The sequence below is a fragment of the Chrysochloris asiatica genome, unplaced genomic scaffold, assembly GCF_000296735.1.
Source record: "Chrysochloris asiatica unplaced genomic scaffold, ChrAsi1.0 scaffold00206, whole genome shotgun sequence".
NCBI lineage: Eukaryota > Metazoa > Chordata > Mammalia > Afrosoricida > Chrysochloridae > Chrysochloris > Chrysochloris asiatica.
Window position 1 is genome coordinate 4,357,881 of NW_006408724.1, and position 23,184 is coordinate 4,381,064.

A 23,184-nucleotide genomic window follows, 5' to 3' on the forward strand; every position below is an offset into this window, starting at 1 on the left:
GGGTTATGAATACTCTTTTCTTCTAAAGAAGGCAAATGACTCAGTCTGATTTAATACCAAAGAATACATTTTTTTTCTGACTTGCCAAGTAAATCTAAATGTATTCTATTGACAAAATGGAGACATAGGGGATTTTTAAAATACCATACATAATTACACATTTTCACACTTAGAGGGTAGTCCTAAGATACAATATAAATCTCAATCTCTATTTTTTTAAAGACTATCACCAGAAAAGAGAAATGAAAATTCATAAGAAAAAGAAAATGTGAAAATGATCATAGGCTTGGGAATTCCCTCAAATCCAGAAAATTCCAGGTTAAGGCTTGAAGTTGAATCATTTCCAGGTCAAGCTCTAAAGTTAACAAAAGTACAAGGCAAACGATTTCTTTGGGGACAAGCAGCATTGTTTCCCTTAGACCTCCTCCTGCAGGGTAAAATCAGTCTTCCCCATACAATGAATGGACTCCAAGTAGCATAATAAGCAGGTAAACTCACAAGAACCAAAGCTGACACATGGATAAAAGCAGCAAGATCACAGTACACAAAGTATCATATATATTGAAGAAATAATTCAGTGTCTTAGATTTTTCTATAAAAATTTGTGATCTATATAGGACTTCATTCACATGGACACTAACAATAAGGAGTATTTGCTTTGGCGGTAGTGGATCACACATCTGCTTATCTTGGTTTTATTTATTATTTTTTTTTCTTTTTACATAATGTTTTTCTGAGTGATACAGATGTGAGTCAGGTAGCATTTGATTTCCCCACATATACACAACTGAGGTGCCCTGTGATAGGCATCCCCTGGGATCCTTGATTCACTGACGTTAGCCATACGAATCCAGTGTTCAAGTTGGGAATAATCAGCTTTGTTTCCGAATTATCAGTCAGCATAAATAATAAATCCAGAAAATGTGCTGTATTTGTTGTTGTTTCCTCCATGGGCTTTCCCGCCATCTAATTTGATATAGACTTCATCTCCTGGCTCCAAATGAAGAACCACACTGTTACTGGCATAGTCGTAATTCTGATCAGCATCTTGGGCAATTGCACTAGCACGCACCTATGTGAAACAGACAAGAGTTAAAATTCTTAAACTAGAATGCTAAAGTTTTCTTATTCTTCTTCTTCATTTTTTGCCATTCATGCAGCATTCTAAGATGTGCTTATATAGCACAGAACTTAGCACCGGCAAGTCCACACCTTGGCCTCAGAGCCTTATGAGGATATCATTGTAATCGTTTCAACTATGTTGTTGGCAAAGAGGAAAGGAAGACAATAGTGCTTTAGTGAGAGCTAGCCCAACAATCATTTTTTACTATATGAGTATATTGGGAAAGAATGCATGCCAATCTTTTGTCTTCCTGAAGCACTACTTTTTCTAATTCTGCATATCTTTATACCCAATTACTTCTTAAAATAAAACTAATAGTGTATGTAGATAGACAGGTAGGTAGATAGTGTGGGTGTGTGTGTGGAATTTTATTATTATTTTTTTGCATTTTAATATAGGCAAAATAGCAATATTCTAACTAGCTGCTTGTTGTTGATGTTAAGTGCCGTCGAGTCGACTCTGACCCATAGCGACCCTGTATAAGGTTTCCAAGGAGCAGCTGGTGAGCTTGAACTGCCGACCTTGCAGTTCAAACGGCTTTGCAGTCTGGCGCATTAACCCATAGTGCCACACCAGGACTCCACAACTAGCTGCTTAGGAGTACAGAAATTCAAGGCTAATTTCAGTTGTTCCCCACAGCTATTGGAAAATCTTACAGGGATCCACAGTAGATAAAAACCCAGGGCAACACTACTACTCAACTGTGTGGGGGTGTGGAGAGGGACGCCCAGAGAGGAAAAGAAGATAGTTCTTTGATACGGGACTTTTTTTTCAAAACCAAATTTAAATTTATTTGAAAACAAAATAACAATCTATTTGCCTGACTTCAGAAACCTAACTCATTTAAACATTTTTTATTAAATCACTCAAGTTTTTAGAGTTTGCTTTTCTATTTTGCATTTTTATCACTTAACTGTGATGTTGTTTTTGTTGTTAAACGCTACTGAGTTAGTTCCAACTCATAGCAACACTTTACAGGGTTTTTGAGAAACAGCTGGTGGATTTGAACTGCCAGCCTTGTATAGAACAATACAGTGCTTATCTACTATTTACTTCAGCACATTTAAAAGTTTTAAGAGGACCTAGATTTCTATGATTTGTGGTCTCTAAAATTTCTAGAAATTTTGAACTGTCTCATTGAATGTACTTTTTATGTTTAGGTGATTCTAAATGTGTAGTTTTCTTTGGGGATGAGCATTGCTTAGAACTGCTCATGTTGAGCGTATGATCTCATTAGTGAGTTGATAGACATTGTTAGTTGATACTGCTTATAATAAGCAAACAGTCAAATTGCCTATCATATCAAGGGCTATGGACATGCTGTCACAGCCTCAATTCAAATTAGGCTTCAGATTCATTTAGATATATTTTGATCCTACCCTGAACCATTTTTCAATAGGCAGACTTAGATTTGATTAATTTCAGTAAAACATCTTCTACTTTGTGGCTTGTTTCTATTCTACTATAATGGCATTTCCCTGAATAACACAGCCAGTGATTTAGTGGTTTTGCAAACCTGCACTCTGTAATAATGTATGACTTGGGGTACAATATGCTGGATTTTATCATTTGGCAAAATGAGAAAAATGAGACATAAGTCAAGAATGTCTATGCATTCCTTTCAAAATTTAATTGATAGGTTTTCAAATTACATTTTTATGTGGTATGTTCTCACATTAATGCTGAAATGTTAAAAAGGAGAAGGCTCTTGACACTGGTGAACTTGTCATTTGAGTAGTATTTTTTTAATTTCGTTCTGGATATCGTATAGCAAAGAGAGAAAGGGCTTAAAGGATTTGATATGACTTAACACTGTGCTAACTCTCACTAATACACTGTATAATGAAAGCAATACGCCATGTAATTATGCTTAGAAGCAATGACTCAGAAGTATACACCAATTTAATGAGGTGATCTGTTTTGACCATTAAATAATAATACAATAGAATTTCATAATATTTCCTAGGAATTAGCCATCAGCTTGTAGGAGTTGAACACTCTGAATCATTAATTTCATGTGGTCCTAATTCCCAGAGAAAAAATCTACAAGGAGGATATTGCTATTATGACCTGATTTCTTTCAATGTGTGGATTTGTAATGAATGAGAAAAAATTAACATACAAAATGGTAATTAGCTATGAGCTATGCTATTAACATATGAGTTCATAATCAATCCAGCATATATTTACCTGTGATTATTAATAGCTAGAGTCACATTTTATTCAGTGTTTTGGGTATTTCAATATATATTCTATAGGGAGTGAGCTTTGACATTGTTTTGTATCTGAAAGCATTTAGCAACTGGGACTCATGGAAATCACTTGATTTAGAGACAATGATCTTTAAAAAATAATAATAATAATGCAGTTTTCATTCTATAGGATGTAACCACAAAATTGTCAATATTACCATTTTAATTCAGTAGGTTTATAAACACAAAAACCTGCAGATGCATTAGTGTGATCCAATAGACTGGTAAGTTACTCTCAGGGTTTTTACTTCCTTTGTTGGATAAAGCAGTTGTGATTGCTTTTTAAAAGAAACAATTCTCTAAGATTTTAACCTATAAGAATTGTCTCCCAATTAAATAATTGTCATATTCCATGTGCTTTACGTGAGTTTAGTATGCCTGCTCACCTTATCATACTCTAAATGTATAATGGGACTTTAAATTTCAGCCATTAATATCCAGCTCAGTGACTTCAACAATTTTTCCTTTAAAACCATCAAACTATTGCAGAAAGTAGTGCATTCACCCTGGATATCGTTTTCAGGTTTAGCAATTTCTCTGGGAATCTGATGTATCCTTTCCTCAGCTCAGTAGCCCTAGTTTTCCATACATGTATTGTAATATATTTTCATATTATAAGTTAACTCTCTAGATTATGCCTTTTTTTAGTTCATGCTTTACTGCCCTTAAAAAATAATGGATTTGACATTTCATATCCCTAATAAATGAATCTCACCCCACAAACTACTTATTCTCGCCAATATAGTTCATGTTCACTGATGTCATAGCTAATACATTCCAAAAGTAAAAATTGGTCTTTAATTATTTCATGGTTATAAAACTAAATCAGTTTTATTTTTTATTATAGTACCTTATTACAGTGATGCTATATTGATTGTATTCAAATAGCAATATTTTTATTCAGGCTTTCAGCTAAAAGTATACAAACCTATTTTTTTAAATTTCTTGTTTCTATGTAAAGCTACTTGAGTCGAACTTTTACTTTTAATGTGTATTGTCATATGAACTCTGAACAAATGGTAAGGTTAAATTTAACTTGATGGCTTCATGGGGAATATGAGAACTGTGGTTCTTTTAGTGGTATGTTTGTGAGAATGTAAAAGGTTATATAGCTTTAGCATTATCTTATTAGTGAGGATTTATAATTTGAGACAATATTTATGGTAACATTTGCTAATTTAATTAATTGCTGCTGATGTTCTCATAATTTCATTTTCACTGTACTTCTGTGGAATCATAGACAAAAGGGTAAGTGGCATATCAGGTTAATTTATTGGCCTTTGATGTTTCCATCTGTTATCCTGCATTCAACACAAAGCATAAATAAAATGGCTCTCATATGGTTATGATCCAGAGGCAAACCTCCATCCTAGAATGAACTGCATTTTTAGTTAAATTTTTGTGCTTCTCTAAATCTGCTTAATCCATAGAACATTATACTGACATGGATCTCTGAGTTTCTGGTTTATGAAAACAAATTAGGTCAGCACAGAGGAAGAATCTATCATTCTATGAAATGATCAGGCCAGAATATAATTCAAAATCAAGTTTAAAGTATGTATTTAATAACAATGATAATAATAAAAGATTTTAGAAGATATCTTGTTTGAAGCTGCCTGTAGACTAGACTTTACAAAATATCTCTTTTTAGAGACAGAAGTCCTTGATAGTAATATTGTCATAACTGTTTCCTAAAATAGTGCAGACTGAAAGTTAAAGACATAATGTTTACTACTATATATTTATATTTCTGAATTACCTGTTGCATACCTTTTGCAGTATACCTTTTATAGCAGCTTAATAATGCCAATGAACAGCATTATACATTGTAAGGCCAGCTGTGTTACCTATTATTTTAACCTTTTAATCCTTATAGAATGTATACGCCCGAATGATACAAAGAAACACTGTGCACCCCAAATAATGAAATAATTTTTAAAACAAAGCACACATTGAACACCTATATGTAATGGTTTTCTTGAAATCAGTGTAACATACACTGTGTAGACAACAACATTTAAACTAACTAAAATGAGTTATTCCCTAATTTTTCATGCAATTTCCAGATACTTAAAGATGTGAGCATTTTCATGCCTTTGCTGATGAGCGTTGAATCTTATTCCATTTTAATTAATACCTCAATAAACAATAGCTTCCCCTATGGTATTTTCCTAACCTTTGGGTCCTAAGAGAGCCAATTCGCAAATAATGGGGTGTCTCATAGTTGCCATCTGAGGGGCTGTTCATAAACCATTTTTTTGGGTGAAAAAATAGCTCTATTTTGGAACAGTGAGTCATGTTCTGTTAAACCATTTACCTATAACTATCCCATGACTCTGAATAATTTTTATTTATCTTAATATTCTTTTTGTGCATGATAGCTATAATAAACAACCCTGTCAGTGCCTCCTGGTGGCCATTTTTTCCAATTTTTGTTCTATGTGTCCTGAGGGTCCCTTAAACTATTTGCTTCTAAATTTCTTTAGAAGTGAGAGGGTATTTAGGGAGAGGAAGGAACAAGACTTTTTGTCCTTTCTTTCTACATACATTTAGGACATTTGTCTTCATTTTTTAAAGAACCCTGACACGGAATTAAATGTTGGGATGACATTCTGATTTATGCTGCTTAATAGAAATTTGGGTAGTAGCTAAGAAGGACTAAATTTCCAAAAGATGAAAAACCTGAAGCCCCATCTACATCCCTTGTTAAATCAAAGTTGCTGCATGAGATGAGGCCTCTCAATGGTGATGGCCTGGTTGCCGGCCATTCCGTGTGCCACCCAATAAGTAAAGTTACAATCTCCCAGAATTCGGCCCAGATAGCAAGGTGCAAGACCTAGCTCAAGTGGCTGCAGATTTAGCACTTGCAGAAGCTCCGATTACACTTTCAGGTAGTTACAAATGCTATTTTCGTTCTGACCAAGTCATCACACGCTTCAGTTTGCAATGATCGGCAATTTTTCAAGCAAACGTTTAAGTGACCCCAGTAGAAAACTGCAGACCCCGGGGCACTCCTGGCACCATTGTGCTCTAGAGAGCGAATAATCCCGGGCTAATCTGAGGCTGTTTCACTGCCAGGGCCAAAATCGCCAACACTTGTGAGGGAGAAGACAGATTGGAAACACCCTCACACAAGCTAGTCCAGGGGGCAGCTGGCAGTGAGGTCCAGAAGCTGGAAATGGGCTCGGGCTATTAGCGCTTTGGGTCGCTATCCTGGGCGCCCTTGTACTCCATTCAGTAGTTTGGGTTCTATGTTTGGATGCATGAGTCCACAGTCTCTCAACTTTTCCTTTTGTTATCAGCACTCCTACCCTCTCCCCTTTTCTTCTTCTTATGCTGCAAACTAAACTGGAATTGGCGTCTTGGCACCGGTTAGATGCGCTTCGCCGCCTGTAACGCGGCAGCCGCCCAGCGACTGCTGGCCCCACAGTCCTGCCTCGATTCCGGACATGTCCCAAGTGGAATGACCCTTTCGGCCCTTTTCTTTTTCTCTCTGATCAGGGTCTTTCTCCTCTGTTTGTCACCCTGGTAGTCTAGCGGCCTGGGTACCAACCACTGGGTTTCCCGCGCCTCGAGGGGTCGCGCTCTCAGGCACGCGCACCGAGTGCGGGTCTTCGGCTTGGGAACCGCCCTCTCCAGGCCTCTGGGCGCCCTTCCCAGTGGACGACCCCCGCCTCTCCAGGTGGAACAGCGTCCTTCCAAGCTGTAGCTCCGGAGAGTAGGACAGCCGCGCCCTTCTTCTTGGGCTCCCCACCCCCATTTCCGGGGTCTCCTCCCTCTCGCCTGCACCTTCTCCGCGCTTGCTCTCCCCGCCCTCCCGGCAGTCTGCCCGCACTCACCTGGTTGTTTTTGCAGAGATCAGCCCACATGCTGGTGCCGTCCCCTCCGCGCATCAGGACGTGGTAGGTGAAGAAGTAGATGCCTGGAATGGAGCAAGTGAACTTGCCCGTGGTGGGGTCGTAGTGGTTACCTAGGTTGGTTACCACGTCGTCGAACTTCAGCACCTCGTAGCCTTCGTGCTGCCGCTTGAGGCCGGCGTAGAAGGCGATCTTGGGCACCGTGCTGTAGGTGGCGGCGCTGATGGCCCCGGCCGCATTCAAGCCGGGCGCCCCGGGCGGGCCCGGCAGGCCTTGGCGGCCCGGCTCACCCTTCTCACCCGGGGGCCCCACGGGGCCCGGTGGCCCTGGCTCGCCTGGGGGCCCTCGCGGGCCCGCCTTCCCTGGCCGGCCCGCCTCGCCTTTGGGCCCCTGGATGAAGGTGGGCAGGGACTGCATGAGGCCGCGGTCGGGCGTGGCGGCCGTGCTGGGCGGCTTGGTGCCCCCGTAGGGGTCGCAGACCATGCGGCAGGTGCCCAGCATCTCGTAGTGCGCCGACGTGCCGGCCGAGCTCACCAGCACCGGGATGAGGATGACCAGCAGCAGCACCATCACCACCCCCAGCGCCCCGGCGGCGATCAGGCGCCTCCTGCTGCCCACCAGCCGGCTCAGCGCGGGGCGATCCTCTTGTCTGCTTTTGGACAAAATTTTGAAGGTTGGGCGGGGACCTCCTCAGAGCCGAAAACAAACCCCCGCGAACCCCAACTCCCCTGGGCGGTATCGCACCGGCCGCTCCTCTTCTGCTCCTGCTCCCCCCGCTGAGGCTGCGGCTGGGGAGGGAGCTAGGGCACGAAGTGACTTGAGCTGATGTCCCGAGCTGGAGGGTGGGGGTTGGGGGAGGGGTGCGCAGGGCGCCCTCTCGCCTGCAGCGATCCCCCTTCGCACCTGTGGCTGCCGCCGCCGCCGGCGCGGCCACCCGGAGCACAGAGCCAGCCGCCGCCTCTTGCGCTCGCCGGGGCCGCTCACACTTTTATGCCGCCGCTGCCAGTGATCTACTTTTCCGATTTTGCAGACGGAGTCAGTTCGCACTAACTTTCCGTCTGAAGTTGCCTTTTTTCTGTCTCCTTCTCCACCTCTTTCGCTCACTCTGTTCTCCCTTCTTCTGCTCCCCCCCTCTTTGCCACCACCACAACTCTTAACAGAGGAGCACCCCACAGAGTCGCGATGGCCACAAGAGCTCAGGAGAGTTGCCCCAGAAGGATGTGCGGAGCAGCAGCGGCGGCAGCGGGCACGATGGGTTCAGCGAGGCTCCGGGCTGGTGTGGAAGATCTAGAGAGCAGTGGCGAGCGCCTCACGGCCAGGAGCCGAGCGAAAGAGAGATTGAACACAGGATTCTGCCTGGGTACCACCTGCCAGGAGAAGAGGAGGCTGACAAACGCGCGCCGGAGCAATTTATAGGCACCCAAGGCACAGAGGAAGGGGAGCGCTCGCTTTGGCATCTCATCGCAGCATCTGCTCTGCTCATCCCACTCAGAGAGAGTTTGGCATTACTCTGACAATGTGGGGATTTTTTTTTTTTTTCCCTGCCTCTCTCTCTCTCTCTCTCTCTTTTCCCTCTCTGCACATGGATGAACAGTGAGATCCTGAATACTCCCTTGCTGAACCCAGGCGATGGCAGCGCTCTCGCTGGACAGAGCCTGGAAGGAGGCAAGGAGAGATCTATGTGCAACAGCCTTCAGGGTTACACCTAAGTCCCCTAGCTCCCTACTGCCAGCATCCCCAGCTAGAGGTGGAGGTGAAGGTTGAAAAGTGGGTGACTTGGCTGACGCACCCACAATCAGTACTTCAGGTGTTGTTCAAAATATCACTTTTCACATAAGGAAGACCTTTTAGAATTATCCAGGTGGTAGATGTGAATTAAAAAAAAGAAAAAAACTTTATAGTTTTCCTCCTCATCCTTCTAAAAAGAAATAAGAACGTTACTCAGAACATTAAGGTATGTTGTAAAGTCAAAGACATTATTTCTCATTACCTATCCATTGCATAAAGGAGGAGCAGAGCAGTTGGTTCTTTTTACAAGTACTGCACAATGGCATACATATGTGCATATGTTGAGTGTGCACATATGTATTCTACTTACAACTACTTCTAATTGTGGCAACCTTACAGGAGATACTACCATAGGACCTGAAGTTGCATTTACTTAAAAGAGCTACATGCATAAGAAGTAACCATTTGTCACATGCCTTCAAAAGTCTTGAGATAAAGCAAGCAGTCTTAACAAAAGTGTGGCACTTGGTCTTTTCTTGAAATACAGAAATAGTTCTTTAACTTCCAAAGATTATTTCCTGAGTGTATGTTGGGAGAGGAAAAACTGGAAAAAAAATATGAGAGAAGAGTTCACATTCACAGAGTAGGGGAAGGAAAAGCCTGGATTTGTAATATAAATGGAAATTCCCCAGAGTAGGTATTAGACAAGTTATCCCACCAACAAATACATAGGCTATACAAGAACAACTTTAAATAAATAAGTAGAATTGATTGCTAAATCATACTTTTGCATTCAAGAGCAATGGATGTCAATCAAATGCGGGTGACATTTACTTGTCAATACAGGGATGATGGCTGGGAAGATGTGACTTATTGCATCAGGGCAAGAATCTGAATTGAGAAATAGGAACAAGACTACAACAAGCAAATAATAACATCCCTGGTGGCTATCAACAGCCTGTGATCTAGTCTATGGGTTCCACAGCATGGATGTCCTCTCTATTCTGTTTACCTTTGTCTACTCATCCACCTCCACTCTACTAGTTTAGTTCTGTATTCACTTCTTCTCGATTTTGAAACAAAATAAGGTCAAATGAGTAGACAGTAGGAAACAAGGATTCATTGATTCTTTTAAGAAAAATGTCAGCAGCTCCTTCAGCTTTTTCCTAGGAGAATCAGCACTAAGGAGTTAGACCAGCCCAATTTATCTCTTGTACTAGCTGCTGATAAAACCACTGCTCCTGGTACTAGAATCTGTTCTTTCCCCCTTCTCAAACCTTAAACATTTATTGTAGGTTAGTGGTATTATGAAATATGTCTATATCTTCTTCTTAAATGCATATATTTTAGCAATCTTTTTATTAGCATGAGCTGTCTTATCTTCATATGTTTAGGCAGAAAGCACATACATAGTAAGTTACTTACTGGACATAGTAAACTTTAATCAATGCCTTCCAGAGTGCTTTACAAAAGTCATTTTTCATTTGGGGATAAAATGGTAAGATGTGGTACAGCAATGGAGATTAATGCATTACTAAAATAAATCCCATCTTTGATGCATCAAATTATCAAGATTCCTAAGACTTCTTTATACCTAAAGAAAGCTTGTTGTTGTTGTTGTTAAGTGCCATCGAGTTGGTTCCAACTCATAGCGACCCTGTATTGGGTTTTCAGGGAGTGGCTGGTAAGTCTCAACCAACCTTATGGTTGAGTGCTTAACCTATAGCGCCACACCAGGACTCCAGTGAAAGGTAGTTGTTGTTGTTAAGTGCCATCCAGTCGATTCTGACCCATAGCGACCCTGAATAGGGTTTCCAAGGAGCTGCTAGTGAGCAATTCAAATGACTTTGCAGTCTGACACATTAGCCCACAGCACCACACTTGGTGGGAGATACAAGGAGAGTTTTGTTTTGTTTTGTTTTTTTGCTAAAACATTTTTGTTTTACTGTGGTAAATATAAAGGCAACAAAACATTTGCCATTTCAGCAATCTTCATATGTACAGTTCAGTGACATTAGTTATGTTTATCATGTTGTTCAGCCATCACCGTTAACCATTCCCAAAGTTTTTCATCACCCTTAATAGAAGAAGGCCCTTGTCCCCTTAGTGTTGTTACTTCCTTTACCTCACCTGTGGTGAGTTACAATATTACCATGGGTGAGTGAAAGGGAAAGATAACTTTGCTTTGGTTAGTCAACTTTGCTCTTGTTTATTCTAGGGTTTTATATAAGTGGAACCATACAATATTTGTTGGGTTTGTTTGTTTGTTGCTTTTTCTTTGGAACTGACTTGTTTCACTCAGCATAATGTTTTCAAGATTCATCCATGTTGTAGCATGTAACAGGAATTGATTTTTTAAAGGAGAACTTTTAAAAGATAGCGTTATATATCAAAACGCAGATCAAAAACCTCAAAATACATGGAGTTCCTTATTGAAGAATGTTCATCTTGTGGGGGAACCTATCAAGGATACCATGAAATATTATAATTGAAATGGGCCCAAGGAATCTAGCCTTTACTCTCCTCACTTTGCAGATAAGAGTACCGAAACACAATAAAATAGAGTGGAATCAGGGCCATCTAATGAGTATGCTAACTGTGTTGGGACTTAGAAAGAGACTAAGTAGTTATCATTCATTATGACAGCATTGCCTCCCAGGTCATATAGTTGACCCCAGACTTTCTGTCACATGCCCAAATGTGGGTAGGGCATGGGCATTGTGTGTGTGTGAGAAATAGGCTTACTCTAACTGGTCTCTTTCTTCTCCTCTACCAGTGTCCCCACCATGTGCTTTGGGGAAAACAATTTTGTTCCTCAAAGAGTTTCAGGTGTGGTTGGGTGGTGGACACACTTATGGCTGGTTAATGCTACTTTCCATTGTTTGAATTTCTCAGAAGATTCTCTGGAAAGTTACTCACGCTTCAGCTGTAGCTCTGACAGTTTGAATAAGCCATCTGATATGGCATATTACTCATCATCTTTATATGTATATAATAATAGAAAATGTGTCAATTAAAAAATATTTGATTTTCTTCAGTCCTCATCAGAGACTCAAGTTTTCTCTCATTTGGTATTAAGGTTGGAAGTGGGCACTAGAACTTAATTTTCACACAACTCTCCAATCACTTATCAGGAAAACCCTTGGCTTCACATTCGTATTCCTTCTTGTACCTTTTGGGGACACTTCAGCTGAGAAAGGCAGATCCAGAAGTTCATGATCATTCTGATGATCCTCTGATTTTCATCTTTCCACATCATCTCTGTTACTTTCAGAAAGCTGAGCAGATTCTAAGCACACATCTCCCACACAGACATGAACAGCCATCTATTAATCTGTACTGAGCACCCACTGCCACCATAACTCTATACAGTAAAGACTTTCACTAGGCAAACTATTAGTTAGTCTAGAGAATGATTTCTAAATCCAGCAGCACTTAAACAGAAATAGCATTCCTTAAAATAGGAGAAGACAAAAACCAAAAACAAACCAAAAAACCCTAAGGGCTAGCTAGAAAAACAGACACAAAAAATATAAAAATTTAGGACTATATCACCTACTTACCATTAATTTCTAGATCTACAAACTATTTTAGAACATAGTTTCCTTTGACTGAAGAATTACAGGTTTTCAGCCAGAAAGGATCTGGTAAGAGTTATACAGGGAAACAACATAACCGTGTGGCTTTGGAAGCAGGTCTTTACTTGAATCCAAGCCTCCTTATTTAGTAGCTGTGAAAGTTACTTGAACTCCCTGAGGCTCAATTTCCTTTACTATAAAACAGGGATAACACTAACCTCAATCTCATTGGGTTGTTGTGAAGCTAAGTGAGGTACCACATATGATTACAATGTTATCCAGTGAGAGTCTAATAAATTTCATCCTTCATCTTAGCATTTTCCATGTTTAGGAGTTTTGAGTATGGATGAATTGGATGGTAGAGCACAAAGCATGGTCAAGGAAGGGTCAGACTTCAGACAAATGGCAAACAATGGAGAAATATTCTAGATTTTGTCAGTGTTGTTAGGTGCTCACACATGGCAACTCTATACACAACAAAACGAAACACTGCCCAATCCGGCACCATCCTCACAATTGTTGCTATGTTTGAGTCCATTGTTGCTACCACTGTGTCAATCCATCTTGTTGGAGGTTTTCCTCATTTTTATTGACCCTCCATTTTAACAAGCATGATCTCCTTCTTGACAAACTGTCCCAAGTACAAAAGACAAAATCTCCATTATTGCTAACGAGCAATCTTCCTGTACTTCTAACACAGAATGGTTTGTTCTTCTGGCAGTTCATGGTACTTTCAGTATTCCTCCTCAAGACCACAATTCAGCTACATTAGTTCTTCTCCAGTCTTCTTTACTCATTATCCACTTTCGCATGCAAATGAGATGATTGAAAATACCATGGCTTGGGTCAAGCATACCTTAGTCTTCAAACGGACATCTTTGCTCTGTAATGCTTTAAAGGGGTCTTTTGCAGCATAGTTGCCTAATGAGATACATCATTTGATTTCTTGACTACTGCTCTCATGAGTCTTGGTTTAAATTAAATCTTTGGCAACTTCAATTTTTTGTCAATTTATAGTGATTTATTGGTCCAGCTGTGAGAATTTTTGTTTTCTTTACATTGAGGTGCAATCCATACTGAAGACTGTAGTCTTTGATCTTCATCAGTATGTACTTCAAGTCCTCCTGACTCCAGGTAAGCAAGCAAAGTTGTATTATCTGCATAAGCCTTCCTATAATGCTGATGCCATATTCTGCTTCGTATAATCCAGTTTCTCAGATTATTTACTCAGTATACAAGTTGAATGTACAACCTGGTACACAACTTTCCTGATTTTAAGCCATCAGTATCTCCTTGTTCTGTTTAAAAGACTGCCTCTTGGTCTATGTATAGGTTCCATATGAGTATAAATATGTGTTCTGGAATACTTATTCTCTGAAATGTTGTCCATTGCTTGTCATGATCCACAAAGTCAAAATCCTTTGCATAGTCAGTAAAGCACAAGTAAACATCTTTCTGGTATTCCCTACTTTCACCCAAGTTCTATCTGACACCAGCATTGACATTCTCCTTCCATGTCCTCTTCTGAATCTTGTTTGAATTCCTTGCAGCTCCCTGTCTATGTACTGCGGCAACCGTTTTGAATGATCTTCAGCAAAATTGTATGCGATACTATGTGATGTACAAAATCATATGGGATGTTCAATAATTCCTGCATTCTATTGGGTCACTTTTCTTTAGAACTGGCACAAATGTGGATCTCTTCCAATCAATTGGCCAATTTTTCAAATTTCTTGGCATAGAGTAGTAAGAGCTGTGTGTCCTCAATTCCTGTAGCCTTATTTTTCACCAAAACCTTCAGTGCAGCTAGGACTTCTTCCCTCAGTACCATGGGTTCTTGATCATATAGTGCCTCTTGAAATTACTGAACATCAACTGCTTCTATTTGATTCAGTGACTCTGTGTATGCCTTCCATCTCCTTCTGATGCTTCCTGTGGCTTTCAGTATTTTACCCATTGTGTTGTTGTTGTTATATGCCGTATGTGCCGTCAAGTCAGTTCTGACTCATAGCGACTCTGTATAGGGTTCCGAAGGAGTAGTTGGTGGCTTTGAACCACCAACCTTATGATAGTCCAGTGCTGATCCTACAGAGCCACACCAGGACTCCATTTTGCCCATAGAATCCTTCAGTATTGCAACTGAAGACCTGAGGTTTTTCTTCAGTTCTTTCAGCTTGAGAAATGCTTGGCATGACCTTCCCTTTTGGTTTTCTGACTGTGAGTCTTTGCACATTTCATTATAAAACTTGACTTTTGTCTTCTCAAGCTGCCCTTTGAAATTTCCTGTTCAGCTCTTGACTTCATCATTTCTTCCAGTCTACATTTAAAGAAAAAGTTTTATTCTCTACTGACATCCGCTTTAGTGTTTCTTTCTATCTTGACTTTCTTATGACCTTTTGCTTTATGATGTTCTTGATTTCATCCCACAGTTCCTTTGGTCTTTGGTCATTAGTGTCTAATGCCTCAAATCTATTCTTAAGATGATCTCTAAATTCAGGTGGGATATACTCACAGTTATTTTGGCTCTCATAGACTTAGTTTTACTTTATTCAGCATCAACCTGAACTTGTATATGAGCAGTTGATGATCTGCTCCACAACTGATACCAAGCCTTGTTTTAGCTGATAAAATTGAGCTAGTCCATTATCTCTTCCGAGATGTAGTCAATTTGATTCCTCTCTAGTCTACCTAGTGAAGTCCATGTGTATAGTCACCGGTTATAGTTTTGGCTTTTTAAAATATTTTTATTATGAACTGAGTGAAAGTTTACATGGGAGAAAATCAAATTTACACTCGTAGCTTCATTGCAATGATTACAATCTGTGGTCACTGCTTCTCTGGATAGGATCCCACATTCCACTTGTGCTCTTTTTTCTCCCTTGATGGTCCTTGGTTCACCTGTTCCTGGACTGTAAGATTAACTACTTCTCATTTTTGTTATAAAACATCTACCTTTATAGTTGTGACAACTGCAATTAATCATGATAACAGGTAGTCACTATTGAATCATAAGAATCTTATCCCCATCCCTTTTTACCATACCCATCTAGACAAGAAGAGAAATAATCAGTGGTGTTTCTACCTTCCCCTGCACACTCTGAAACTAAACTCCCTCTTGAAAACTTGTAAGCCAGTCACTTCATACCTTTATAGCCCCCAAACCCTCCCTATTTTAGGTAGTGAATGTCTAAGTTGATCATCCCTATGAATCCTGTATACAAAGGGGGTAGGATTCATATTTGATGTGAAGATTCCTTCCCTCTCTGTTGGTATTTTGAGCTACTACATCCATAAGCATAGGTCAAGTTCATCAAATTGTAGCAATTTACATTTGTTTCATCATCAAAAAATTGTTTTATCTTCCTCTAGTCGAGTTATGATTATCAAGCCATTGAAGCTAGGTCAAATGGATACTATCTACAAGTTTGAGGGTTCTTGTGCATCTCCCTTCACTTCATATCAGCTGGATGCTTCACTCTCAGCTCTAGCCCTCTGTGGCTATGTTCTTTTCCACTTGCTCAGGACTTCCCAGGTCTCACCACACTTCAGACCATCCAGGCTTTCCTCTTTCTCTCTCATCTCCAGGTCAATGAAAGTCTATGGAATGTGGTCAAACTCAGTCCATATATTCATTGCTGTCTTTCCTTGTCTTCCACTCACCAATAGACCAATGTGGACACCAGCAAGCTTACATGCCTGTTTATGTGTTCCATTTGAGTTTCAGTCTTGGAGGGGGGTTTATCCTGAAGGGAATTGATTGCTTGCCTTGATGGCTCCCCAGCGAACAACTTGCTTGTTCTTGTAGTAGCCAATCAGACTGCTATTTTTTGTTTTTGATTTTTTCCTGTTGTCCTTTCTTTCAAGAAATATCTTCTGTTCCTCTAACTGACCCAGGCTAATTTGCTTGTCCTTTCAAGTGGGAATGTTCCACCTCAAAAGGTTCTGGAAGGGGTTCAGGATTCTACCTAAGGCTTAGCAAGAAGCCTATTTCACTGAGCAAGTTCTAGAACCCCTTATAGGTATTCTAATTAGTTATAGGCTGAAGATGGGCTTACAAGCTTTCTGTACTCATGTTTCCTGATGTTCCTTTCTATCCCACTCAAGTGTCAAGCATTTTAACTTTGTTGTTGACCCATAGCGACCCTGTTTAGGGTTTCTGAGGAGCAGCTGGTGAGCCTGAACCACCGATCTTGTGGTGGTTCAAACCGACTTTGCAGTCCTGCACATTAACCATTATTTCCCCTCTTTTACCCATTGAGACTATGCATTCATCCGTGTATCACAGAGCCCTGTTGTTGCAAGGTTGAGCATATATCACTATTCACCTCTCTCCCATTTAGTCCTTCAAACCTGCCTCAGTGTTCCCCTATCTATCTCGTTCTTCTATCCCCCTCCCTCTTCATGTGTATTGCCCTCCACATTACCCGAACTATAATGTGTCTATCCCTTACCCTGTGCTCTACCATTCCCTGCCTCCCCCCAACAAAGAATTTTTTTTCATTTCAGTATGTGTATCTTCTCTTAAGCTTTTACAATAATGGTCTTATGCAATACTTGTCCTTTTGAGACTGACTAATTTCACTCAGCATAATGTCCTCAGGTTCATCCATGTAATGTGGTGGCTTGTAGCTTCCTTGTTATTCTTCAGTGTAGCATAATACTCCATTATGTATACCAAAGTTTGTTTATCCATTCTTCCATTGATGGGCACTTAGGCTGTCTCCATCTTTTTGCTATTGTGAATAGTGCTGCTATGAACATCAGTGTGCATGCTTATATCTACTCGTGTTATGGCTTGTATTTCTTATGGACATATACCAAGTAGAGGAATTGTTGAATCATAATGTATTTCTATTTCCACCTTTCTGAGGAAGCTCCATACTATTTTCCAGAGTGGTTGGACCATTTTTTTGTGATTTTTAAAAAAGAATTTGCAATGAATAAGTCATAGGTCTTGCAAAATTCTATCATGAGATCTCTATCATCATTTCAGTCACCTTTCTCTTTGTTTCCAACTTTCACATTCCAGTCACCAGTAATTATCAATGTATCTTGACTGCATGTTTGATAAAATTCTAGTTGAAGAAGTTGGTAGAATTTTTCAATTTTTTTATCATTGACTTTAGTGGTTGGTGCATAAATTGGAATAATAATGGTATTAATTGGTCTTTCTTATAGTTTCATAGATATTATCCTATCACAGACAGCATTGTACTTCAAGATAGATCTTGAATTTTTTATTTATTTATTTTTTATAATGAATGCGATGCTATTCCCCTTCAACTTGTCATTCCTGGCATAGTAACCCATGATTATCTGATTCAAAATGTTCAATACCAGTTCACTTCAGTTCAGGAATGCCTAGAGTGGGGAGCACTGGTGGTACTATAGGATGAGCACTGGGCTGCTAATCACAAGGTCAGTTGTTCAAACCCACCAGCTGCTCAGCGGAAGAAAGATGAAGCTGTCTGTTTCTGTAAAGATTTACAGTCTTAAAAAAAACCTTTTATAGGGTTTCTATGAGTCAGTACTGACTCCCTGGCAGTGGGATGTCAATGCTTAGAATATCAATCTTAATCATCCTATTTCACTTTTGATTACTTCTAATACTCCCAGACTCATACATCATACATTCCACATCCTGATTATTAATGGATGTTTACAGCTCTTTCTCCTTGTTTTGAATTGTGCCCTATCAACAGGTAAAAGCCCTGAAAGCTTTACTTCAACCACATCATTAATATGACTGGGCAGTTCTTGCCCAGTCATATTTTGAGTGCCTTCCAAACTGAGGGGCTTATCTTCCAACACTCTATCAGACAATGTTTCACAGCTCTTCATCAGGTTTTCACAGGCTAACCTTTCTGAAGTGGTTTAAAATACTGGTAGTATAGCATCACAGCAACACACAAGCCACCGCAGTAAAACAAATGGGTAAATTATAGACTTGTTTTTAAGTGCTGTCAAGTCAATTCTGACTCAGAGCCATTCTGTATAGGTTTTCCCAGAAGCAGCTGGTGGGTTTGAACCACTGACCATGTGATCAGCAGTCCAGTGCTTATCCTACAGTGCCACACCAGGACTCGAGGACTTAGAAAATACTAAAAGAGTTGTCTATTTGTATACATATCTTCAATGATACAAAACAAAACAAGACTAAAGTCAGAACAAGGACAACTTTATCCTGGTGTGGTGCTATAAGGATAAGCACTGGATTGCAAGTTCAAACCCACCAGTTGCTCCTTGGAAACCCTAGACAAGGTTGCTATGAGTCAGAACCAACTCAACAGCAAAAAGGGAGTCCTGGTGTGGACCTGTAGGATAAAGTACTGGACCACCAGGTAGATTTGAACCACAAGGTCAGCAGTTCAAACTCACCTTGGAAACCCTAAAGAGGGTACTATGAATCATAACTAACTCAATGGCACTTAACAACAACAACAAAGTAAGAAAACAAAATTTTCTATCAAGGTCATTTGAATCCTTTTCAGTCTGATGGATTGTGTTTTCTGATTTCATACGTAGTAGCATAGTGGCTAACTGCAAGACCAGTGGTTTAAACCCATCACCTGCTCTATGGGAGAAAGATGAGACTGTCTAGTCCTGGAAAGATTTAATCTTATAAATCCTAAGAAACCCTAAGGAGCAGTTTTTTCTGTCCTACAGAGTCGCTTTGAGCCGGAATTAACCGATGACAGTGGATTATTTTTTTTTCTCTAAAAAGTATATTAGAATGTACTTTTTGTCCTTAAGAATGTCTCCTAAGTCAACAAGTTGCAAATGTACTTAAAAATATTTGAGACAGGAACTCCTTCTGTGGGTGATGCGTCTCAAAAACACAAACAAATATATACACCTTAAGAGATTGTGGCACTTTTGTTCAGTCAGACAAAGGAGCCATCACTCCAAAGGAGACTTAAGTCATAGCCACATTTAGTAGGGAATTTTCAACACTAGAGATAGTGAGTTGGCAAGTATATTGTCAAAAAAATTACTGAATAGACAGATGGCGATGGTAACCAACACATTACATAAGACTGAGTAACAATGTATGACTTCAAGCTAGTCTCCAATTCTAGCTGTATCAATTCATGGAAGTATGAAATCTCCAGTATGGAAGTGGCGTTTTATAATTGCTATGGCTGGAGTGATTGAACCTACTTAATGGAAAATTAAAAGAAAGTTACCAAGAATGAGGTCTGAGAGGATGCTAAGTCCTCCCACAGTTAAGCACTGGTCATGATATCTCAAGCATACAAGGAAAGTGGATGAATTAAAGAAATGAAAAGCTGCTTCTCTGAGACTATAGAGAATCTTGAAGCAGCAGATCTATCGGAGGGACAGAGGCGAGGAACTGCAGCAGACAGATGAACGGGGCAAGTAGTGGTAAGAATTGTGATGATCTTACTGTTTTTATTTGTTGTAAAAATCAAAAGCACAATGCATTTTTTTGAGCTGAAGCTACAGTGAACTAACTACCAACAGAAGCTGACTCTGCCAAAGTGGTGGTGGTGGTGGTGGTGGTGGTGGGTGTGCTATGGAATTGGTCCCAGCTCATAACGAGCCTGTATACAGGGTTTCCAAGTCTGTACATCTTTATGGGAACAGAAAGCCTCATCTTTCTCCTGAGGAGTGGCTGGTAGATTCAAACTGCTGACCTTGAGGTTAGCAGGCCAACTCATATCCCTCTATGCTACCAGACACTGCCTGGAGTTACTGATAACTAGAATCTGACTCTAAGAGTACTTAGACTGGAGGAAGAGCTAACATCAAGGAAAGGTATAGTCAGCTCCAATCCTATGTGCTTGCACCTCCAGAGCAACTCACCTTCAAATAAGAACCTGTACAGTGAATAATTATTGTGCCCCTTTATGCAAATAGGTACTTGTGTGCAAATAGTCAGCTTTTGCCTAATGCTGGCAGTCTCTTGAAGAGAGCTTTAATCTATGTAAAATGATATAACTTGAAGCAACAATCCTAAAATGAATTGTAAAGGTATTTTATACTTTTAATAAATTGGAAAAAATTGAACCCATTGGAAGGTAGTTGTACTATAAGTGAATGAATGAAAGAGTGAATGAATGAATAAATAAATAAATTTAATCTTTGACTCTGGAAAGTTGAAAAAGTCAGTAGGAGTTGGTCCTACTTAGATCAAGTTGGTACTATTTAGATGAAAATTTAAAGTTGTTTTTTTTTTCTTGTATATCTCAAGTTACAAGTGGTGATTCTGACATTTTTTAGTGTGCACAAAGGTTATATGGTTTTACTCAGGCCTTTCTAACTAACTACACATCAAAAGATGGGAAGATTCTGGATGTGAGTAACTCCAGAGAAGCTGATACTTCTAAAGAGAGCATTTTATTTCTGCTGCTGCCCGGTTTGGACCATCCCATAAGCCAGCAACTTCACAGCAGCTGGAATTGACGCAAAATTGCCCATTTTACTATAAATGCAATTTACTCTCCTGCAATGAAATTTAATAATACCGTTGTCTAAATGAGGGGATTTTTCTGAATATGTCTATGCGCCGATAAAAACTCCAACCCATGCTACTGAGTCCATTCTGACTCTTAGCGACCCTGTATGGTTTCTGAGGCTGTAAATCTTTACAGAAGCAGAAAACCTCTCTTTCTCCCGAAGAACAGCTGGTGGATTAGAACTACTCACCTTGTGGTTAGCAGCCCATTATGCCACCAGGACCCCTTCCATTTTATATATATATATATATGATGGTAGTGGTGATTATGTGCTGTAGAGTTGGTTCCAACTCATGAGAGCATCCTGTATAGGGTTTCCAAGGCTGTAAATCTTTATGGGAGCAGAAAGCCTCATCTTTCTACCATGGGACTGCTGACTGTGAGATTAGCAGCCCACTCATAACCCGTATGCTCAAAGAACTCCATAAGATGTATATATATACAGAGAATGAGTGTGTCCTGGTGTGGTACTGTGGGTTAATGCGCTGGACTGCAAATTTAGTTTGAACTACAAGGTCAGCTCCTCAGAAACTCTATATACAGGGACGCTATGAGTTGGAACCAACTTGACAGCATTTAACAATAACAACATATATGGAGTTCCGATGTGACCTTGTAAGATCACACACAACTTGTTAAGTGCTGTCCAGTTAGTTGTGATCTATAGCAACCCTGTATAGGGTTTCCGACAGACAAGTGGTTAGTAAACTTGAACCACCGAGCTTGTAGTTCAAGCCAACTTTGCAGTCCAGCGCATTAACCCGCAGTGTCATGATTTCTTTTACACTTTTCATTGATGATATAAAGCTTCTGATAAGTTGTATATTGGATAGTTTAAGAGAAAATAACATAAACCTGTTTGGAAAAATAGGTGGGCTGAAAGTTATCACATAGGGAGGAAAATGTATTATTTGCTCTTGAAGATTCATTTTTGCAGGTGAGCAGAAGGTCTCAATAGCCAGCTAATGAGAGCCAGATATTGATCATCCATGATGGTTTTCCTTTGTCAGAAGCCTCACATAATTTTGGTGTGCTGTAGGGTAAGCACAGAACTGCTAAATGTAAGGTCAGCAGTTCAAACCCACCAGCTGCTTCTAGGAAACCCTATACAGGATTGCTATGAATCAGACCCAACTCAATTGGCTTAACAACAGTAATTCTAATCGATTGAATTATTTCCCCCGTCAATATGAGGGGGCTTCAAAAATTATGGAAAAATAATTAAACTAATCACATAAGGCACTGTAAAAGCGATTCAATTTGGAAAAGCTAACTCTGTGCATTAATATCTAACTATGAAGAGTCATACCAAAATTAATAAATCATTCATACAAAATAGCTTCTTAAACTGTTTGCAGTCATTTAGCCTGGTGGTAAATATGGAGTGTACATGCAAGAAAATGCAAATATTTACAATAATACAAAAGGACATGTAAAGTTTGAGCAGTTTCATCCATTCTACCAGCCCCTTCTATAGACCACTCTCAATTCGATGTTTGCAATTCTGTGTTTGTGGTTCAAATCAACTTTGCAGTCCAGCGCATTAGCCCACAGTGCCACATCAGGACTCCAATTATTATGATAGATACCACAATAATGTAATTACTCTTACTCCCCACAGACTGGGGAACCTGAAAATGATCATCTCCAATATCTATTAGTTGTCACTCAGAAATCATTCTTAATTATTTTCCTATATGTTTATGTATTTTTAAACACTTGGATTTTATATATTTTAATCTCTATAGAAGTTCTTAAAATATTCTTCTACATCTTGCTTTATATAGTTTAGTATAAGATTTTGGAGTTCCTTTCACACTAATTGATGTAGATCTGGATCATTGATGCTTATTTTTTATTTAAACTTAGATTGAATTTTTTTTTAACGATTTTTATTGTGGATTGAGTAAAAGTTTACAGGGCATATCATCAGTTTTACATTCAATGAATCATATACCTTGTTTAATAATTACATTGATTATAATCCCCTCTCCATGTACCATCCGTTAACTGTATTTCTCTCTATCCACTTTAGCTTTTTAAAAAACAACAACAACAACAAAAATATTCAGGCATATATAATAATTTACATCTCCAAAGGGCACATTCTGCAAGTCTGCTCCTGGCCACCAGCTCTTAGTCCTTCTCTTCTTAGTTGATGAATCT

At 39.7% G+C, this 23,184-nt stretch overlaps 1 protein-coding gene across 1 annotated transcript; it reads right to left on the bottom strand.

Annotated features, from left to right (window-relative positions):
• Positions 1–91: 91 nt before the first annotated feature.
• Positions 92–8,746, bottom strand: C1QL3 (complement component 1, q subcomponent-like 3). The gene is made up of 2 exons (XM_006872609.1): positions 7,215–8,746; positions 92–1,072 (listed from the first exon to the last, which is right to left on the bottom strand). The coding sequence occupies exons 1-2, from the start codon at positions 7,800–7,802 to the stop codon at positions 893–895; spliced, it is 768 nt and encodes a 255-aa protein (XP_006872671.1). The 5' UTR covers positions 7,803–8,746; the 3' UTR covers positions 92–892.
• Positions 8,747–23,184: the final 14,438 nt, after the last annotated feature.

What these genes read in the sequence shown, in the direction of transcription:
- C1QL3 (XM_006872609.1), bottom strand. Translation starts at nt 7,802, where the DNA reads ATGGTGCTGCTGCTGGTCATCCTCATCCCGGTGCTGGTGAGCTCGGCC. An exon ending in ATCTCTGCAAAAACAACCAG is followed by an intron (nt 1,073 to 7,214) that starts GTGAGTGCGGGC and finishes TGTTTCACATAG; the next exon opens with GTGCGTGCTAGTGCAATTGC.